The 21,827-nt window shown below is 29.2% G+C and overlaps 1 protein-coding gene across 3 annotated transcripts; it reads right to left on the reverse strand.

Moving 5' to 3' along the window:
* Positions 1-3,214: 3,214 nt before the first annotated feature.
* LOC126682755 (protein DETOXIFICATION 54) lies at positions 3,215-9,112 on the reverse strand. Of its 3 annotated transcripts, none has more exons than XM_050378507.2 (4): positions 8,972-9,112; positions 7,326-7,478; positions 5,271-6,152; positions 3,215-3,997 (listed from the first exon to the last, which is right to left on the reverse strand). In XM_050378507.2, the coding sequence occupies exons 2-4, from the start codon at positions 7,347-7,349 to the stop codon at positions 3,425-3,427; spliced, it is 1,479 nt and encodes a 492-aa protein (XP_050234464.1). In that variant the 5' UTR covers positions 7,350-7,478; positions 8,972-9,112; the 3' UTR covers positions 3,215-3,424. The 3 variants fall into 3 exon arrangements, with proteins under 3 accessions (XP_050234464.1, XP_050234465.1, XP_050234463.1); XM_050378508.2 differs by having other exon boundaries at positions 8,999-9,109; XM_050378506.2 differs by lacking the exons at positions 7,326-7,478; positions 8,972-9,112 and adding an exon at positions 6,245-6,480.
* Positions 9,113-21,827: the final 12,715 nt, after the last annotated feature.

The raw sequence follows: 21,827 nt of genomic DNA on the forward strand, positions 1-21,827 counted from the left end.
TAAACGCTGGTTAAAAAAAGATATTTTTATGAATATTTTATGAAACTGGATACCGGATATAATTAATAATTTAAGATCCAAATTTTTATAATTATTTTTTAAAAGTAGAGTAGTTTGAGGATAATTCCAAATACATGTATTTTAATTTTTATTTTAAATTTTCAAATTTAACTTGTCAATTAGATACCCCTATATCTTTATGATTATTCCATCAATGAAAAAAAAAATTAAAAAAATAGACAAAATGTTAAAAATTAACAAAGATATAAAAAATTAAAATATGCACAGAAAAAAAAAATTAAAATATCTTATCATTGTATATTTCAGAAAAATAAAGTTTTACTTTTTTTGTAAGTATGCTAGAAATAAAATCTAAAGGATAATCTAAAGTCTTTTTTTTGTAAGTATGCTAGAAATAAAATTTTAAGTACTATATATATAGGTAAAAGACCGCAGGCTAGACCATGCAGTACGTAGAGAAAAGCACTTAAAACCCAATCATAAATGTTAAAAACTTCATCAAAATCACTTTCACTCTTTGTGATCTCTCAAAAAAAGAATTTCTTAGAATTTCACCAGGTGACATTAGTATCCATCCCCATTTTAATGATTCTTGATTTTATTAAATTTAAGTTCCTAATTATTTTAGAGGCATTGGTAATGATAATGTTAATAATTAGTATGAGAATTTAGAGTCATTGGTTTGTTTGAGCAATGAATGAGCTTTTTCTTGCATGAAAAATTAGAAAGCAGCAGCTAAGTAATAAAATTGAGTATAAAAAAATTAGCTTTTCCCATGCAGTTTCCAAAGGAATTCGAGATGGATAAGCACTGAAGAAGTTACCTTATATATATGAGAATGCAACACATGCATCTAGCTAGGCTCTGTCTGTTTTGCATGAGCTTCTTAATCTTTTTGGGTTTAGGAGAGTGGTTAGGGATTCGGAGGTTGTTAGTTACGGAGGCAGAGTTTGAACCCACAACCTCTCAATGCACTTGGAAGTACCTTAACCATCCAAATTAGGTCACACTAGCGTGGTTAGGGATTCGGTCTAGGCTTTTTGACTTGTCGAACAAAATGGCAACTTGTGCTGTGGTTTTGAGGGAGGCCTACGCTGATGGAGAGGAGTCAGATGACTAGGCATTAGGAATCAGTATGTTCATAATATGTGCACTGCAAGTGAAGATCATAAAGCAATTAGTGTATCTGGAGGAAAAATGAGCAGGTGAGCTTCTTAATCTAGCTAGGTCAGGATGGTTTGCAGGTCAATCTAAGTTTTACACATTTTAGTTGTGCTGATTTTGTAGAGTTGATCGGTAATTAATCGTTATTTTTTTTCTTTGTTTGAGCTGGTATGTATGTTAGCATTGTCATGGTTCAATGTGCTAACTAGAAGTTCAATATAATTATAACCTACATCAAACTCCTAACTTGATGCTTGTTTTCATGGCTGGCACAATGCTAGTAATAAAAACTATAGGCCATTGAAAATAAATAATTGGTTTAATTTAAACTTAACATAGTTGTACTGAATGGGGGCTCATGCAAGATATATTAAGATATGGACTTTATTTCTTTTGTTGGCACATAGATATGTATAAAATTCACACAGATGCTAAATGTTGATAGGTCAAATAACTTATTCACCTAAAAAATTCAAGCTAACTATTAGGTGAAGTTTCAATAAAAGTATTATCTCTAATACACTCCCGCACGGGGGTGGTCAAGGATGGAACTCTCGACTTTTCGATCATAATAGCTTTGATACCATGCTAGATAACTAATTCACACAAAAACTCAAGCAATTGGTGAATCTCCACATGCTAGATAACTAATTCACACAAAAACTCAAGCAATTGGTGAATCTCCAACTATAATTTTATTATCTTAACTCTAGATTTTTCGACCATAAAGACTCCTATACTTTATCAAAAAACCAATTAATCCAAAAGTTCAATATGTTAAGTGAAGTTCCAATAGTACTATTATCTCTAGCAGTAAGAAACACATTTGCAGAATCTTGATACTTGTATGTCAATAGCCAGACCTTTTATAAATTTACTCTCAATTAAATTATGTTTTTTTTGCTTTCAAGCTCTTTGAAAAGGTTGTCCCAATATACAATGTGTAAATATTTTTATGATCAGAATTACCATAACAATTAGACTTAATTTAATGACTCACACTTTGATAATTAATTGACTTATTATAATTTGCTCTACTTAAATAGATGCTGCCTGAGAAACTAACACTTCAAAAGTTGTATGGACAACTAGAGCTAGGAATTTTGCCTATGTTATTGCCAGATTGCTTGGCCATATCATGTGGAACATGTATTGAATTTTCATCTAAGAAAAAACTGAACGGACCGAAAGTCATTAGTTGGGCCGGTTAAACCTGTTGGCCGGGCATTTTGCTCACCCCTAGAACAGATAGTCCAACCAGAAATGGTTAAAAGTTAAAACCATAACCATGTGACCCTTCAAAACGAACCGACCGACCAACCAACCAACAGAATACACACAAGACATGACTCAAAAGATGATTTTATCAAAATCAACTTTCTCTACATTTGGCAATGTAGGGGATGCTCTTCACTCATCACACTTTTGTTTATGCTTCTGAAAGTGATGTATTTGATGTTTAGTTAGCACAAAAATGTGAACATATTTTTACGCACTGATTTCTTGCTACTCGCAATTTATTTAAGATTGACTTTGACAAAATTTAATCTCAATCCGAGCTCGAGTATTAGTTAAAGAGGCTCTCGAACCTCTTACATACATAAAATAATAATTTACTTTCTTATTATTTTAATTTTTCTATAGCTTAATATTTAGATATATATTATCTAAATTGATTAAATCTTCATTTATAGTGAAAATATTTAAATTAAATTCATCAAATGTAATAATTTTTTTAATTTTTATTGAACATGAATAGTTAAGATATCGCCCGTGTTCGAACTTGAAATTTGAGTTCAAGCTCGCATAACACACTAAATTAAAAGTTAGAACAACTTTAATTCAGCTTAGCTCATTTACACCAAAATCCAGTTTAAATGCTAATTAATCAACATCAAAATAATTATTGAATATGACATGTTATATAAAAAAAATTAAAAAAAAAGACAAAGAAAGAAGACAAAAGAAAAGCAACTTTCAAGAGAAAAATATATATATAATAATAATAATAAAAAAAAAGCAAAGCCACTTCAAGTTAGAAATATGTCATAATAAGACACTTTGCTTTTTCTACATATGTGGAGTGACATTCCACAAAACATTAAGAATATATACTTTGTATACATAAGTTTTTAATGATAGCTCCATTAGTACAAAACAAAAAACAAAAAAGGCCATACAAAATTCTCATCATGACTCAGATTCTCCCCCAAAAAAACATATCCCACTCAAAATGTTCTTATACCATATTACCATTTCCATTCACTAACAGTTTTTTACTCTCTTCATCATCCCCATTTTCTTCTTTATCTCCAATTTCTTTGCAATTTCCAGTCATTTCCATGCTACTGAACTTCCTAGACTTTAATGCCTCGTATTCCCAATCCGTACGGACCAACACGACATATAGTATCGACAAAGCACAAGCTACTTGAGCTGCAAGTAGCCCGAACCACAGCCCTGCAAACCCTACATTCAGCCCGAAGGCGAGGCCCACCGCTACCGGAGTACCCACAAAGTAGAACGAGCCCAAGTTGATGTGGGCCCCAATCGCCGGCCGCGCAGTACCGCGTAGGATTCCACAACCTGTTGTTTGAGGGCAGTTACCAAGCTCACAGAATCCTATTATAGGCAAAATTGATGCTACTAGACCTTTAACAAGATCATCTTTGATAAATAGACCTGCCCATCTTTCTCTAAGAATCACAGTCCATGCCACATTGATGATACCAATTATAAAGGCACATCCTAATGCAACCATGGCTGCTAGCTTGGCTTTGTATGGCTTACCAGCTCCAAGTTCATTCCCAACCTAAAATGCTGAACCAATTCAATCAAACGGAACAGAGTTTATAAAGATTTAAAACATTTCAACGATTTTTTCGGTTCGGTTTAATACCAAAAGTAAACTGAAATTATGTCATATAGCAATGGAATTGAAGATTAATGAGAGAAAAGCATACAAGTGCTTACTTGTCATGTACTAAATATGTCCAATCACATAACAAGTGTGATCTTAAATTGGGTCCATGTAGTGATGCAATCACCCAACTGATCAAAAAGCATGACTTTGAAAAGAAAATAGAATTTCTTAAGAATTTGTTGATTTTAGTTATATTTCCTTTTTTATCAGTTTTGTTATCATCCTATATATGCTCAAAAGCAAACTCTCACTACTTACAAACACTCGAGCACTACACGGTCTACGCTACACGCCTTATCTAAAGTGTTCACAATTTTTTATTTAACACCATGCCTAAAATAATAGAACTATCTCCCCTAAACCACGAATTTTTGTTTTTTAAATGAACTCAGTTCATCATGTAAGAAACAAACTTTTTCACTAATAGTTTGACGCATGACATAATTCTGTTAAAATCTTCGATCAAAATAAAATACTTAATTCTAATTAAAAAAAGAGTTAACTCAGTCGTCAATTAACAAGTGCTATGTTTATTGGAGAGTTTAACTCGATTAGATTACGTCTCACGCTATCAATAGGCAGAATAACTAAAGAAATTAACTTACTATATCTATATATGATAACTTGAAAATTCACTTGAATCATTGAGCAAATTGTCAGTTATGATCAAGTTCAGTTATAATGAGGCCAACAAAATCTACAAGAGATAAAAAAAATGGCTAAACACACCATTTTTTAACATACCAAAAAGAGAAAAAAGGTGAAATCTATTGTCTTTTTCTGTTCATGCTTCAAGTAAAAAAAAAATCTTGTATTTTTATGGTCAAGGGAGGGGGAAAAAACTCTTGTTTTGATGTATGAAGCAATCATTCTATCAACTTTCCCCCCAAACTCTTATGCCCACATTAAAGGTGTGATGGGATGAGTTATTATAAGGTAAAAATAAATTGATGGGCCATGTTTTGACTTGATGAATGGTAACCATCACTCCACACAAATGCATAATAATATAATGATATGATATAGTATAGTATAGTAAAGAAAAGAAACCCCAACAGCATGAATCTATGTTATAGTGACCCATCATCAATCATGAATGATCAATCAAATGCAAAAATACAAAGAGAATAATATGAGAATTGAGATATAGTAATATACTCACCCTAGCAGAGACACAAGCAGCAAGGGCCATAGGCACAGTGTACATCATTGAAGTGGTTTGGATTAGAATCCCAGTGGCCGCCACAGCCAGTGTTGGATTAGGCAAGTACCCTGCCATCACTATCACTATCTCATACCACCACCATTCTAAGCATATCCCTAAACAACTTGGCACAGCCAGCTTCAACAATTCTCCAACCCCACCTCCTCCTCCTCCTCCTCCTATCCCCACCCTCCATCTCATCTCCCACCGTCCACTCACCCACCACACATACCCCACCATCAGCACCACCATGTTCAAATTTGTCACCACTGATGCCATGGCCACCCCCTCTACTCCCAGCCCCATCACCACCACAAGCACATAGTTCAAGGGCACATGAAACATCACAGCCAGTAATGAACAATACATTATAGGCTTGGTCACACTTTGTGACCTTAAAAACACCCTTAAAGGCTGTAATAAAGTGTATGTTAAAAGATCAGGCAATGAGTACATACAGTAAGTTGCTGCCATTGATGTGATTTCAGGGTCTTGGCCCATGAAATTCATGATGGATTCAAGATTCATCCATAACAGACTTATGGGGATGATTGCTATGAAGAGGATTATGATCATTCTTTGTAGAGATAGAGACAGAAGGTCCCAGTTCTTGCTGCCATAAGCTTGGCTGCATACCGGTTCGAGACCGGAGGCTAAGCCGACTATAACTGAGTAACCGGTTATGTTAGTAAACCCTATAGAAAGTGCACCACCGGCCAACTGTAAACTCCCTAGTCTGCCCAAGAACATAACCGAGACTACTCCTCTGAAAAAAGCCATTAAATGTGCTGCTGTCATTGGTGCAGCCATTGCCATTAGCTCCTTTAGCTCTTCAAGAACCTGTTACAGAACACCAAGATAGTTTAAAAACAAGCCATCATAAACAAATGTATAAAATAATAATAAACCAAGAACTTGGATTTTCATTTTACTTGAGAAACAGAGGGGAGCTTTTGAGAAGAAATAATTATATCCGGGTCTTTTTCAGCCATTTTGGTTTGTTTTTGTATTGAAAAAACTGAACTTTCAAGGCTATATGATGAAGAAAATGCAAAAAAAAAAGGCTCGAAATTTTGTGTACAAAGGCAGAAGCCGAAGTTTGTAATAACTTGGTTCAAGAAACGAAAATCAGAGAGACTAAATAAAGAAAGATTGGAGAAAGGGAAAGGTCAGGGTGATGTTGGCTGCAGCAGAAAACTTTTAAGTACAACACAGACACAGAGAGATGAAGTCTTTTCTTTTTCTGTGTGATTAATGTATTTGTAGGAGGAAGGTGAAAAATTGGTAAAATTTTAAAGAGGAAAATCTATAAAAAGTCTGTTTTCGACAGTCAAACGGTTTTTTTACTTTTTTTATAATGAAAAATATTTTATAATTCACTATTTTCTATCACCTCTAGACCTGGGCTTGGTTATCCGACTCGCCCGCACAGCCCGTTAAGGCCGGCTTGTGCACTAATGTTTTGTGCCAGGCCCGGCCTGAATCCGAATCCAAAAAAAATCTGTTTTTTTATGGGTAAGTTTGGATTTTTTTTTTTTTACGTAAGTTCGAAAAACCCCAGCCAACCCTCATAGTAAGGGCCATGTTTGAATAGTGAAGATGAAGCACGAATCGGGTTTGGACTCATATAAAAAATTAGCAAAGCCCATCAGACTCTGCCCGAGCCTAGTTATGAACATATATAAGCACTCCTATTTTCCTCCCTATGTCAGTAAAGTTTTATTAGTCTAATTTTTTAAAAACAATATATATCTCAAAAATAAAATTTAATTTTTCTATTTTTTTAATTGTCACGTCAAGTGGTATGAGAAAAAAAATAGATTATACTTCATTACTCATTTATATTGTCCTTTTCCCCTATGCCCTTCTCTTTTGGCATATTGCTACAATACGCCTGTCGTTGTTTGGGGTACTATAACTTAGCGGTATGCATGGCTCGGTTTAGTGCCGAACAAACCGAAATCAAATCAGTTGCAATAAAAGAAATGATAATTGAACCGTAACCGAAACTACCTCCTCGACCAGGGGCATAACCATCCTATGGACTGGTTTAATCTCTGGCTTAAAGGTAGGAAGTCTGAAGAATAGGGTGGGTGTAAAAGCAAGAGATATGGTCTTCCACCCTCAGTATAGAGCTCCAATCCATTAACACCAATTGCACCAACTCTGTAAATTCAAAATAAAAAAGACAGCAACTTTGTCATACATTAGAGAGAAAAAAAACACCCGGATAAAGATTCATGTAAAGAAGTGATAAAACATGTAACAATTAACTTAGAGTAAAGGATCAATTTACCCCCTCAATTTGGCACGAAGTATCAAATAAATCCAACCTCACAAAACCGGATCAAATCACCCCAGAACTATGCAAAACCGGATCGGTTTCACCCTTTTGACCAAAAAAGAGAGTGAGAGTACTTGTTTAAAAAAATTAATTCAAATTAAGTCTAATTAATCCTAATTAATTTTAATTAAAGTCCTAATTAAATCTAATTAATTTAAACTCTGATTATTAAAAGTTAGGAACCTTTTCTGCCTTTTTCCCCTGATTAAACCTAATTACACGCTGCTTAACTAATCTAATTACTCCTAAGTAGCAACAATTAACCTAACTAATAATCTAACTGAAATTGAATACTATATTCAAATTAATCATAAACAAAATGCTAAACATGAACCCAATCCAAGTGAAAAAAATTACATAATACAATCCAACTGATATACATTCTATAGCAAATGAACATCATGATCCAATATTTATCAAAATTCAGATCTAAATCTAACCCATAAACATAAAAATAATTTAGACAAACTTACACAAAGCCAAAATAAATACAACAAAATCTGATTCAACACCATCGAAATAACAAAGACCCAATTGAAATTGAAATTGAAGCAGAAACCAAGCAACGGATTAAACATCAACCGGGCCAGAGAATTTGCAGCAGAGTCGTCGTAGCAACAACGATGGTACCAGCAACGCCATCCGTCCAAGGCAGCGGCGGATCTCCCAGGTCCGGCCACGGAAGCCGTGAATCTCCTATCCAGCGCCTCCCTCGGTTTGGTACACGTCAACAGTGGATCTCCTTTCCAGGTGGTGGCGTGGAGGTGAGGGAATGACGATGGTGATGGCCTGACGGTGATGGCCTGACAGTGAGGGAATGACGATGGTGATGGCCTGACGGTGGTAGAACGATGGTGGCGGTGGAACGATGGTGGCGGTGGAACGATGGTGGTAGCGTGGCGGTGGTTGTCAAATGAAGAATAATTGGAAGAAGAAAGAAGAAATGGCTGCAGAGAAGAAGAATTAGATTTTAGGGTTTTGTTATTAAAAGAAAAAAGTATGAAAAGGTCTCTGTATATTACAACAAAAACATATACGATGTATTAAGTTTTATAATTACAAGTATTGAATTGATATTTTAAAATCATTAGGTGCTAATTTAATAAATGGTAAATATATTAAGGGTTATTTTAAATATATTACCATTAAAAACCAGAGAGTGTATTCACTCTCTGAGGTGAGAGTGGGGGAGGGGGTATTTGATACGTTTTTGCCAAGTTCTGGGGCAATTTGATCCACTTTTACGAGGTTGGGCTTATTTGATATTTCGTGCCAAGTTCAGGGGCTTTTTTGATCCTTTACTCAATTAACTTACAAGCAAATGCATAAAAAAAGGGTGAACCTTGGCTTAACAGATAGAGATTGAGAGACGATTGAGTTGTTATTGTAATAAAAACAGGAACAGAACAGAGAGAAAGAAAATGAAAAATCAATAGTTTATGTTTTACTTGTTTCAATAAATACAAACAAATTGAAACATTGGTTTTGCAAGAGAAGCAGCAGACATAAATACAGAGAGTATGTGTTTTTTTTTTGCTACTATTTGGGTTTTTTTTCTTTCAAGTCTCCTAATCTCATTATTTTAATGAAATTCTTTTGGCTTTCGCATTGTAAGTAAAACAAAGATCAAATTACGTTCAGATTCCTGAAATATATCATAGTTAATAATTTGATACAGTTATTTTAAAAGTTTATTTAATGGTCTCTTAATTTTAATTCGGTTAACTGAGAGACTCTGGATTAAATCGTTTAACGGAACTAAAATTGAGGTACCAGAGGGACCAAACCGTTCACGAAATTAACGGTGGAGTACCAAATCGTTTGAAAGTAGATGTCGAAATTAATGCAGGGGTCTAATAGTTAACAGAGTTGAAAATGAAGGACCATTAAATAGAGTTTTAAAACAAAACGTACTAAACTGTTAATTATGATATATCTTAGGGATCTCAAAGTAATTTGCTCTAAAATAAAAATTATAAATGCAGTAATTGAATGGTTGTAAAATTTAATCAAACTAATAGTAAAAGTGATTTTTTCACTTTTACATGTGAATTACATATTGTCTGAATTTTACGATACTTAATTATTTTTCTCCATTTAAATATTATCATCAAAAAAGTTAATTAGTAAAAATAAAAATTAATATGGTAATTTAAGTTATCTTAGTATAAATTAAATTTAAATTAAGAAATTTTATTATATTACTATAAATTTATAAATTATTAAAATATTCACTTATTTTAATGAGATTAAATATAATTTTTAAAACTTAATTAATTAATTTATAGTTGATAGGTAAAAAAAGTTAAACATAATAAATTAGCTAGCAAATCATTATCTAACTTTTAAAATTCACACAATCAATTTAAAATACAGTTACAATAAGTAGAATGATTATAATTTATTACGATAAAATACTAAATCTATTGAGGATTTAATTATACATATTTAAAAAATAATTATTATATCGTCAAATTAATTGATTCAAACATAAATTAAACATATTTATTATTAAAATAAGTTATATTGTTAACAGAATTAACATGTTGTGTTAGAATTGTCGTTTGAAAACCGTTCTTGATGTGTGACATCTACGCTCTGTCAGCAATACTGACGCGTGATCTGCACTAATGGCGAGTGACAATAACATATTGTCAACACTTCACGTATGTGGTTACCAAATGCCGACATTGCTGAAAATATTAAATTATTTATATTTCAGTACTTCATATTAAATTTTGATAAAATATTAAATCAATTAATTTTTATTTTTAATAGTACTACAATCTTTTAAAAATAATCCTCAAATTTATAAAATCATTTATTTTAGTTGAATCTAATTATCGTTTATTACAAAATTATTAGAAATTAATAGTCTTTTTATCACATGTAATTAATAATATTGTTATTGATTTTTTATTATTTTTATATTTTATATGAATTTTTATACTTAATAACATATAAAATAATTATTTAAGATATAGTATACTAATTTTTATTAATTTGATTTTTTTTACAGTTTATGAAATTATTGTTGTTATATAGTCTTTTTTAGACTTATTTATTCTAAAATAAATTGAGAGACTAATTGAATTTTATTTTTTATCAATTAAGTCATTTTATGACATCCACATTTGAGGAATGAAAAAATAGTTAAAGAATTTAAAAATAAAGAGTAGGTAATTTACAATAACAATGATTGTATGAAGTGATTATGATCTTAGAGAGTAATAGTAATAACTGTAGATAGTAGATATAACTGATTTGTTTGGTTGAACTATTGTTAATAGTTGATAATTGGTAGTCCCTCCACTTTTTTTAGTTAGCGGAGGAACCTTTAAGTTTTTGGGGCATTGGATTCTCACCAATATTTACGTCGAAAATCGATTTTACGGTATAGACGCTTATGACCTCCCCCTCTATGCCTTCCATATAAAAAAAATTACACATACCAAGACAATGCTCATTTTGTCTTAAATTATAAAGAAAAATACTAATATAACTCCACTAGTTAATAAATGCTTTCTAAAGTAAAATATAGAGTCATTTATTAGGTATGGGTAAATTTGGAAAATAAAGATTAAAATAATCTTCAATCTCTAAATGGACAACTATTGATGAAAAAATATATTTGCCTAAAGTGACAGCTAAAAAAAATGGAGGGAGTAAATGATACCTGTAAATATGTATTATTTAATTTGTTGAAATTAATTTAGTTGTTATTTTTTATATTTAAATTAACATAAACAATATTTTTATTTTTTTATATTTGCTTTTATAGAATTATATATATATATATGAGATAATAACAAAATTATCCTAAAAAGTGGTCTAGTTTACAGCTAATGTCTACTAATCCCTATATATTACACGGGCACGTAAACATTTAATTTTTTCTCATGTTTACAAGCGCGTCAGAGGACTGACACATACGCCAGTCCTTTTGACGCGCCCATCAGTTCAGGACTGATGCTTTTATATAGGCATAGAGTTTGGTTTAATTTTGGTGACTTCTTTTTGCTTTTAGATAATTTATTTGAAATGCTTTCAATTTAGTATTTCACAAAAATTAATACCAGTACTAGATTTTTATAATTATAGAAAATAAACATATGTTATCATAATTAGTTTTTATAAATTATCAAAATACTTTATAATAAATTTTACTTGTAAACCGAATTTAATTTTATTAAATATCAAACATATATTTATTAAACATTTGAAAAATATATATATCATATATAAATGATGTGGTAAAAAAATATAATTATCATGTATAAATTATGTATTAACGATGTATATATTTAATATATTTAAAAAACATTATCATCTATAAATTATGTATCTACTATTTATCTATTAAGTACATTTAAAAAAAATGTACCTATCATATATACATTTAATAATAAAAAAATGTATCTATCATATATAAATCATATATTGGATATGTATTAAATATGTATAAAAATATACATACAATACATGTAAAATAAATTCCGGCTCATCTCGAAAATGTATCAAATATTTATAAAAATATATTTAATAAAAAAAAAGGATGTAAAAAAAAAGAGTTTGAACGATCAAATATGTATCAAATATATATCATCGATGTATGAAATATGTATCGGAAATGTATCAAATATTTATTAAAAATATACATATATAAATATGTAACAAATTTGTATCAGAGATATATCTGATATGTATCAGAGATGTATTAAATACGTATCGTAAATATATGTATTGGAGATGTATCAAATTTGTATCGGAGATATATCAGATATGTATCAGAGATGTATCAAATATGTATCGCAAATATATCAAATTTGTATTGGAGATGTATCAAATATGTATCGCAAATGTATTTATTATTTAATTACGAGATCTGAATTACATTTAAAATATAAAGTAACATATTCCATATTTTCAAATGTAGATTAAATAAATATAACTCATCAATAAATAAAACTCTACGATCTCCATTGTTGATATTTAGCGAAGACGACTCAATCATATTAACTATAATAAATTTATCAAATATGTATCAAAAAATTATAAATTAACAATAAAAATTGATATATCTATATTTATATTTTTAAATTAAAGTTAGTATTTTTAAAATTTATGTATAGTAGATATTTTGCAAAGACGACTTTTTCATATAAACTATAATAAATGTATCAAGTATGTATATAAAATATAGGCCTAATCACTCAAAAAACCCTCACCTTTAATTTTTTTTTCAATTCCACCCCGACGTTGAAAATTTGTCAATTTTACCCACTTTTGAATTTTCCGTTTTCAATTGTACCCCAATTTTTTAATTTTTGTTAATTTTTTAACTTAAATGATGAAATCATTCAATTAACTAAGTTTAAATATGAAATTAAATTCTTTTTTATTAAAAAAAGTACAAATAAGTCCTTTATTTTTAAAAACTAACTAAAACCCATAATCATATTAACACTAACTTAAATTCTTAATTAATTTAACTAAATTTAAATAAATTTTAAAAACATACAATTAATATATGCTAGATATGGAGAATGTTTTAAACAAATTTCCAAACGAAAAATACGTTAATTTAATTTTTCAGGGTACAATTGAAACACAAAAATGCAAAATAGGATAAAATTGACAAATTTTCAACGTTAGGGTATGATTGAAAAGGGGCTAAAAGGTCGGGGGTTTTTAAGACATTAGACCTAAAATCTATTTATGATATAAAATTTTGACGATCATCTATCTATAATAAAAATAAATCAGAAAGAAAATTAAATAGTCTATAAGATAATTTTAAAATTAAAACCGTCTTCAATTTTAACCAAATCAAATTAATTAAAAACTACTAATTTAATTGATCGGGGGGGGGGCCGGTCGGACAATTTGCTTATGAGAATGCATAATAATAATTGAAGAGAAGAATAATAATTGAAGGGATGAAACTGTAAAAAAAGTGGGGAGATATGGGTTGAAAAATTGAAATGAAAGTCAAGAAATAAGGAGTCAGAATGTCTTATCCAACAAATTACTATGTGACTAATGAAAAAAAATGACCCGCGCGTGAATTATGTGCCTAATCAAAAAGAATAACCCATCACGCATAGGTCATTGCAAAAGCGACAAACACTAACATCAACCAAGTACGTGCTGATGAAAGAATCATCATGTAAAAAGTACCGCACGAAAACAATTGAAAAAAAAATTACCGCGTGAAAATTATCTGATATTTTGGCTTTTTCTTGTAATTTTCTCTATATATATATATATATATTATTTTTACAAGAGGAAAAAAAATTAAAATTTATATAAAAAACTATACATATATATTCCAATAAAATTATTAGTTAATTTATGAGAATAATTAAATTATACATACTTCGATAATTTTTAATTGCATATAAATTATAATAACTAGAATAATTTAAAGAAAATTATACACTATAAAACAATATTTTGTATGAATTATATAATTTAAATATATAATAAAGTTAGATCAACTGTCAACTACTTAACTTTAAAGAAAAATTATACCAGCAATTATTTGATATTTAGAAGTTAACAACTGATGATTTTAATAGTTTACCACAATTTATACAAATAGTCGTCATGAGTAAAATTGTCTTATTTTTTATTAATTAAGTTGATGATATAGTTGAAACTTTCTATTTTTCAGCGATTGATACTTGTGTTTGGAAAGAAAGTTTAAGACGAAGGAGATGGAAACGATTGGGTTGGAGGTATAAGCTCGTATACAAATATCTTCCTCCAAGTCATATGATATATGTGTAGTTATTGACGTGTAAATGGTTGATCGGAGAGCATAACAGCGTTAACATTTAACACTTATTTTGACAGAGGAACATCGGACTAATAAGTATAATAATTAAAAAAAATTAATAATAGAGTATTTTAGTGCAATAAAAAAATTAAAATGTAGAGACGCAACGATGGATTAAACCTAGAAAATGAGAGATTTTTCTCCTAAACTTGAAGTATCATTTTCATATTGCTTATTAGAGTTTCTAAAAATTGGCAGAAAACCAATTGTAATTCGCAGTTGTGGAGCCCATTTGTGTAGACCGATAGGGTGAATGTTTTTTTTGATCCCATTAACTTATATATAAATCTCATTTGGTTTAAAACAATATAAATTTTAAAAAAATTACTTTAAAAAAATAATTGCTCAAAATGTTAGTATTCATACATTATTTGATTTACTTATTAATTTTTTGTGAAGTTGCATTTTGTTTTTAAATAATTCAAATTTAAAGACAGTACCATCGTCAATAATAACTAAGCTAATTTCCCTAGTATTTTGTATTAATTTAACTAGATACTTTGGGTTTATAAAAAAGACATTCACCTAGTTATAGTAGAATGAAAAAAGAACTACCAAAATTATATAATTCTAGACTTTTATAAAGAAAATGGACTTACATTTTTGATCCATCAACTATACATTTTTTTATCATTTATGTGATCCGTCCTTAGAGGCGTAAATAAATTGAGCTACTCGCAATTTAATTAAGATTGATTTGGAGAAAATTCAAATCCGATTCGGAAAATTTGAGTTTATTCTAACCGAGCTCTAGTATTAGTTAAAGAAAGAGACACTCGAGCCTCTTACATACATAAACTAATAATTTACTTTCTTATCATTTTAATTTTTTTATAACTTTAAATGAAATGTATGTTGTCTTAATTGATTAATTTCACATTTATAACGAAATTTTTTAAATAAAATTCATCAAATATAATAATATTATAATAATTTTCTTAATTTTTATTGAACATGAATAATTAAGATATTATTCGAGTTTGAACTTGAAATTTGAGTTCGAGCTCGCATAATACACTGAATTTAAACTTAACACAACTTAAATATGGCTTAGTTCATTTACACCCAAATCCATTTAAAATACTAAAACAACAAAATAATTATTGAATATGTGTTGAAATAGTTGCTGGAAATTCGACGAGGCTGAGTTGCAGACTAGGTCGTTTTTTTTTAATGTTTTGCTATACAGCTCGGTGGTGCAAAGTTGGCAAACAACTGTGTTGTCCCTAGAATAAAACAGCCGAAATACTATTGCCATTGCATTGTGACAATAGCTCTAATAACACTTTTCTGAATAGGTTTGTATTGCTCTAGTTTCTTATTTTTTACAAATGAAAATGCTTGTAGTATCTATAGAATAAAATAAATAGTTGCTTGACAAAACTTAATTATAAAAAAACATACAAGACTTGAATATAAAATATTTCAAAATTAAATCAGTCAAAAACGTTTTAAATAAAATGAGGAAATCAGGGAATGTGTTTAAATTAAAAAAAATGTTACAAGTTAAATAAAATTAAATAGTTATGTAAGCAAAAAATAAAGTGTTTGAATCGAACCACCTAGGCTAGGCCGGACGATGCATGTGTATGTGGTAACTCGAGAAGGATTTAACTCCTACTCCGTTTATATAACTGGATACTCGTTAGGCAAAATCCATATGAGAATGTTCAACAAGATAAATTCAGGTGAAAGAGTTTTCCTAATCAAGATGTGAATTCATAATCACTTTCTACACTACTCATTTTTCAAATGCACTTTACTTTTTATAAATTCAATATTTTAATAATATGATATGTTATATTAAAAAATTAAGAAACAAGAGGACAAAATAAAGGCAACTTTCAAGAGATAACAAAAAAGAAGTAAAGCCACTTCAAATTAAAATAAGTGTTTATATTGTACAATCGTTGTGCCACATTATTTTTATAACAAACCGGTGAGTATTTACGATAAAAAATAGGTTTTATTGTTCGTCGCCTCTTATTACTAAGTACCGCTTCTGAAAATTATCATTTTACCTTTTAACTAAAAAAATAATTCTCTCAACTTGATTCGAATACATAAATTATAATGACAGATAACACTTACGATTCATCGAGAAACGAGTGTCGACAATTCGAAATGAGTGTATCCAGATTTTCGGGAAACGTCACCATGGGAAGTTTCTCCAAAAAGGAAATGTCTCCATGGAAAGTTTCCCCATCTGGGCCGACGCGATCCCAGGGCGTCGACCCATAAAAAATTAAACAAAAAATGAAAAAACGCAAAAACAGTAAAAACAAATTGACGATCACTTACCGGAGATTTCTATCATTTATTTCGACTAGATTTTGACATTTGTACTGCAAATTGTAATATATGTTCGTCGGATTTGAATGAGTTGAGAGAATTTAAATAAGGAAATTTTAATTTTGAAATAGGTTAAAGGATAATTTGGTAAAAATAGGGACGGTACTTAGTAATTTAGGGGTGGTATTTAGTAATCTACTAACTTTTTTTTAATTATTACTTTTTTTTTGAATTTCATAACTCATAAAAACTCTTCAAAAATAAAAGAAATCAAATTGCACAACCATAAAGATATTCAAATTGCATAAAGAATCTTAGATGGATAAAAATATAAAGATATTTTAGTGAAATAAACATTTGCCAGTTTACAATCTATGATCAAATACATAAATCCACTTGACTCAATGTTGTTAAAAAAAGCTTTTATGGAGTTCAACTTTACAAGTCTATGAAGGCTTGAAGATATTCTAATCATAGCAAGGACTCTATTCTATTCCTATCAAACGAAAAAAAAAAAACAATATACTAATAAGCCTTTAAAATTAGTCAGTGGATTTGAATCCGATTATAGTACCAAAATAAGTGATAAGTGAGATTTCCACTATAACAATATTATTTATAAAAATAATTTCAAGAAGAATCTAATAGTTTAGTAATAAACATAATTAGGAATCGTACAAATTTATTTATTTAAGTGATAAGTGAGTTTTCCACTATAACAATATTATTTATAAAAATAATTTCAAGAAGAATCTAATAATTTAATAATAAATATAATTAGGAATCGTACAAATTTATTTATTTGCTCTTTAGAAGGTGATTATTAGTTAGGGAGTGTTTATCTCATGCAACCGTTGCGCCACATCATTTTTACATCAAGCCAATGAGCATTTGCGATAGAAAATATTTTAATTAGTACTTATTTTTTTTATCATTCAATTTTCCACATGGCTAACGCATAATTGGTTTGTTGCACGAATGACATGGCGCAACGGTTGTGTGCAATAATTTTTCTTAGTTAGGTATGGCAAAAAAGAACATATGCTAAGCAATTGAAAGGGCATCTAATTAAAGAAAATTAAAAGTAGATTTAGAGAAAAAGATTAGAGCACGAAAAGAACCAAATACGCAAACTTGATCCTCATTGTCGATCTTACACTAAAACTAAGACAAATTATAAAATAGACTAATGAACCATTATAAATAAAGTTAGCTGAATTATTTTTTCATATAGTTCAATAATGTCATAGTTTAAAATTTCATAACTCGATGTAGACATGATCAGAATGAATTATTTCTTGATTTTTTGAAAAATTTAGGATGTCTGCTTTATTTTTTTGTGAAGTTTACAAATTTAATAGAAATATCTAAGTATTTCAAAATCTTCAATTAATGCAGCAATATCAAATTCACAAGTAGCAAATTATGCTCTAAATGTCTATTTTTTAGGTTCTTTACACAATTTTCCAATTGACTTCAATTCCAATCCCGATAACTCCCAAACTTTTTCGATTTACATCAATTTAACCAGAAATTCTGTGAAGTACGTGCAATAGTACCTGAACCGCTCAAACAACAAATAAGGCTCGAAATGCTCAAATATGATAATCAAAGGCACGTAAATGACTCGGAAAACAACGGTAATATATGAGTAATTCTACTCCTATCATATATCTACTATTTACAACCATATCGTCTTATAATTGTATCGTTTACAAAATCTCAATTTTTTGACTGGATGATGATATTGTAACTAACATTGGTAGCTCTTAGTTTTATAATTTTTTTTGTCTTCAATCTTTAAATATATATAATTTATATTTTCTATAAATCCTATAAATTTTCAATTCAAAGTGGAATTTGTATCAGTGAGGATTTTTAACTTCACTCCTTGTGATTTAGGTCGAAAATCATCGGTGCATCATGATAATTCATCCACATGAAAATTACTCTCAAATATAATCATCCAGTATATATTTTTAAATTAAAAAATTTCATGTTGGAAACATGAAATTTTTCATAATAAAAAGTAAAAAATAGTTATATTATATAATAAAAACATAAATTATTTCGTAAAAAAAAACATAAATTATTAGTTATGACGAGACATAAGTCATCTTGGCCCATTGCTCAACAAACATAGGCACATAGCCTACTACATAAGATATGACATTCTTTACTTGCTTTGTTCCCATGGCTTCTAACATTGCACATTATTAGCAATATAAAAGTGGAATTTATGAGTCACTTCATTACTTTCTATGGAAACAAAATGTCTTATAGTGAAAAAAAAAAATTAATCTAATTGCTTAGGTTTAGCCCCACATGTTTTTAAGCAAGAAAAAAACATTCTTGTTTACTTTTTTGCACCTATAAGTTAGCTTAAATTTAGGGCATAACATAAGGGCATGGATTAGGCAATTATATACTAAAGAATGACCAAACATTATTATTAATTCAATTCCCAATTATGCAAACCATTATGTTGTTTTGCACTCAAATCCTCTTTTAGTAACAAACCCTACTCATTTGTTTTGCTACTAGGAGAATGACTTGTTACTTGAATTGAAACTCAAACTTAAGTGGATTGTATACTTATTTTGCTTTAGTTTATTTGTGTGTATAATTAATTTCAATCACTAAAGTTAGGTTTATTTGTTAAATGTAAAAGTTTATTTGAAGTTATTATGCTCTTGTTCTATACTAACAATCAAATAATTAGCACCATTTAAGCATAAATATGTATAACTTTGTAACTATAATATAATGATAGAGGTTAGAGGTGTACATTTTTCAACTAGTATTTTAAAAAACCAAACCGATTATAGTTATTGGTTTCTGATTTAACTGGTTCAATCACCGGTCAAACCAATTGAGTAAAACTATATAAGATATAGATATTAGACCTAATTTGTGTGGCCCATGTCCTTTAGCAATTTTTATGGTCCAATATCAAAAAAATAGAAGGTAAAAATGTTTTTTTTTTTAAAACAGAAATATACAAAGAAACATACTACACTATTACAATATAAACTATACATATACTACCATTTATAATTGTATGCAAATCCGCCATGCACGTCATCCACACCGTGTTACGTTGAATGCATCGCCTTAACGGGCTCGCCAACTTGACGGAACAATGCCGCATCCGTTGCTTCTGACGCTTCTGACGCTGCTCCAATACCTTCAATAATTGTTCAATATCACTAAATTTAAAGAAATCTTTCTTTCTACTTTTTTTCTATTAATTGAATAGCAGAAAAAAGTATATGTATATCATTATATGTATAATTTTGAACCAGACAATTTTTAAAAGCTCACTAATTTCGTGCTTTTAATCTGATTCTGCCGGTTAAATTTGGTCCATTTTATTTGAATCAAATTTCTAGCTCTTTAGAGTTAATTTAATCGGATAGCTGACAGTTTCCAATTGAACCAGTTAAACCATTCGGTTTGGCCCGGCTCTTCAATTCTTTATTCAAACTGAATTTACAAGAATATTAAATGTTTATGATTAAACCCGGGTCTCCAATTCTTTATTCAAACTGAATTTACAAGAATATTGAATGTTTATGATTAAACCAAACTAAATTAATTAGTTTCAGTTATTTGTTCGTTTCAATTCGTTTTGTACCAATTTAGTTTGAACTTTTTCTTAATAATATAAATAAAATCAAATTCAATTGTGAGTCCGGTTAAACTCATCATATTTAGTTTGATTTTACATATATAATTTGTAAGTTGGGAGTTGCAATAACGACTCATTTTATTTTCTAAAATTTGCATAAAGAATTAGATTAGGTTAAATTTGTAGTCTTAAAAAAAGCATTCTTAATTTTGACAAGTTGGTTCGCTTTATCTTTTAGATGAGAGGCGAGAAGACATTTGGTGCATTATTTATTAATTAGAGCTGAGATGGCAAAAAATTGTTAAATAAATTAAAATTGAAAAAATAAAATGAGATTCTAAGTTTTTTTTAAACCATTAAATTGATCTTAATTGATTTGTGGTGTCATAGCAAAATATAGTCTCAGTTTTAAATTTCAACTATTCTTTCCTTAATGAAAATAAAATAAATACATCATTATCCACTATAAAAGTGAAACTTAAAACAATTAAAGAGCAAATAATAAACCTTCTTTCTCTACCAATGGAAGTTTAATTGGTCCAATAGCACAACTTCGCATGGTCTTTTTGTTCTTTTGCCCCAAAATGTCAAATGGTGTGCACTTATGTAGGTGTAGTGGCATAGTGCTAATTGCAAATTGCAATATCTTTTTCATAAGAGTTAACTGTAAAAAAGAGTCATAAATTTTAGCGTTTCTTATGTTATAATAGTATAAAATTCTAACTTTTCCAATTTAATATATTATTTTTTTTTATCATCAATCGAGCCGAGTTAAGTCGAAACACGGCCAAGTTCGAACCCAACTCTACTTTGAAATCTGAAACTTGAACTCGATCGAGTTTCATTTTGGGAGCAGAAGCTCGAACTCGATAGGATAATTGAGACTCGAGCTCGATTCAACTCGTCTCAATTATTTATATAATATTTAAATATTATATTTTAATATTAAAATAAAAGTATTATTATAAATATATAAATAAAAAGGGTAAAATAAATAAATTAACCGAAGCTCGATTAGGCTCACGAGCTTATCGAGTCAAGTATTTTGGAGTTCGAACTCGACTCGGTCACATCCCTATCATCCACTATCAATATTGACATGGAATATTATTATTATAAATTTATAACGTCTATCTACATCATTATTTGTATCAAAACAAATTTGGTTATTTTTAATTGTAAAAATTAATAGTTTATGTTTAAAATTGAAGATGGTAATGAGAAAATATGAATGGTGGTAATTTTCAAAGAAGAATAAGAATAAAAAACAAGTTTTTTTTAAAAAAAAAATAAAGATAAAATAGTGAGGAATATATTTGATAAACCTGAATGAGAGGTTAATAGTTTTGAAATGGCAAAACCTATTCTATTTGTTTTTTTTATTTTGTTCTTAAATTTATTTTTTAT

Source organism: Mercurialis annua, linkage group LG5, assembly GCF_937616625.2.
Source record: "Mercurialis annua linkage group LG5, ddMerAnnu1.2, whole genome shotgun sequence".
Taxonomy (NCBI): Eukaryota; Viridiplantae; Streptophyta; class Magnoliopsida; order Malpighiales; family Euphorbiaceae; genus Mercurialis; species Mercurialis annua.

Coding starts and splice junctions, on each gene's coding strand:
- LOC126682755 (XM_050378506.2), bottom strand. CDS start 6,304: ATGGCTGAAAAAGACCCGGATATAATTATTTCTTCTCAAAAGCTCCCC. Junction 6,153..6,244: donor AGCTCCCCTCTGTTTCTCAA/GTAAAATGAAAA, acceptor GTTCTGTAACAG/GTTCTTGAAGAGCTAAAGGA. Junction 3,998..5,270: donor CTGCTTGTGTCTCTGCTAGG/GTGAGTATATTA, acceptor TCAGCATTTTAG/GTTGGGAATGAACTTGGAGC.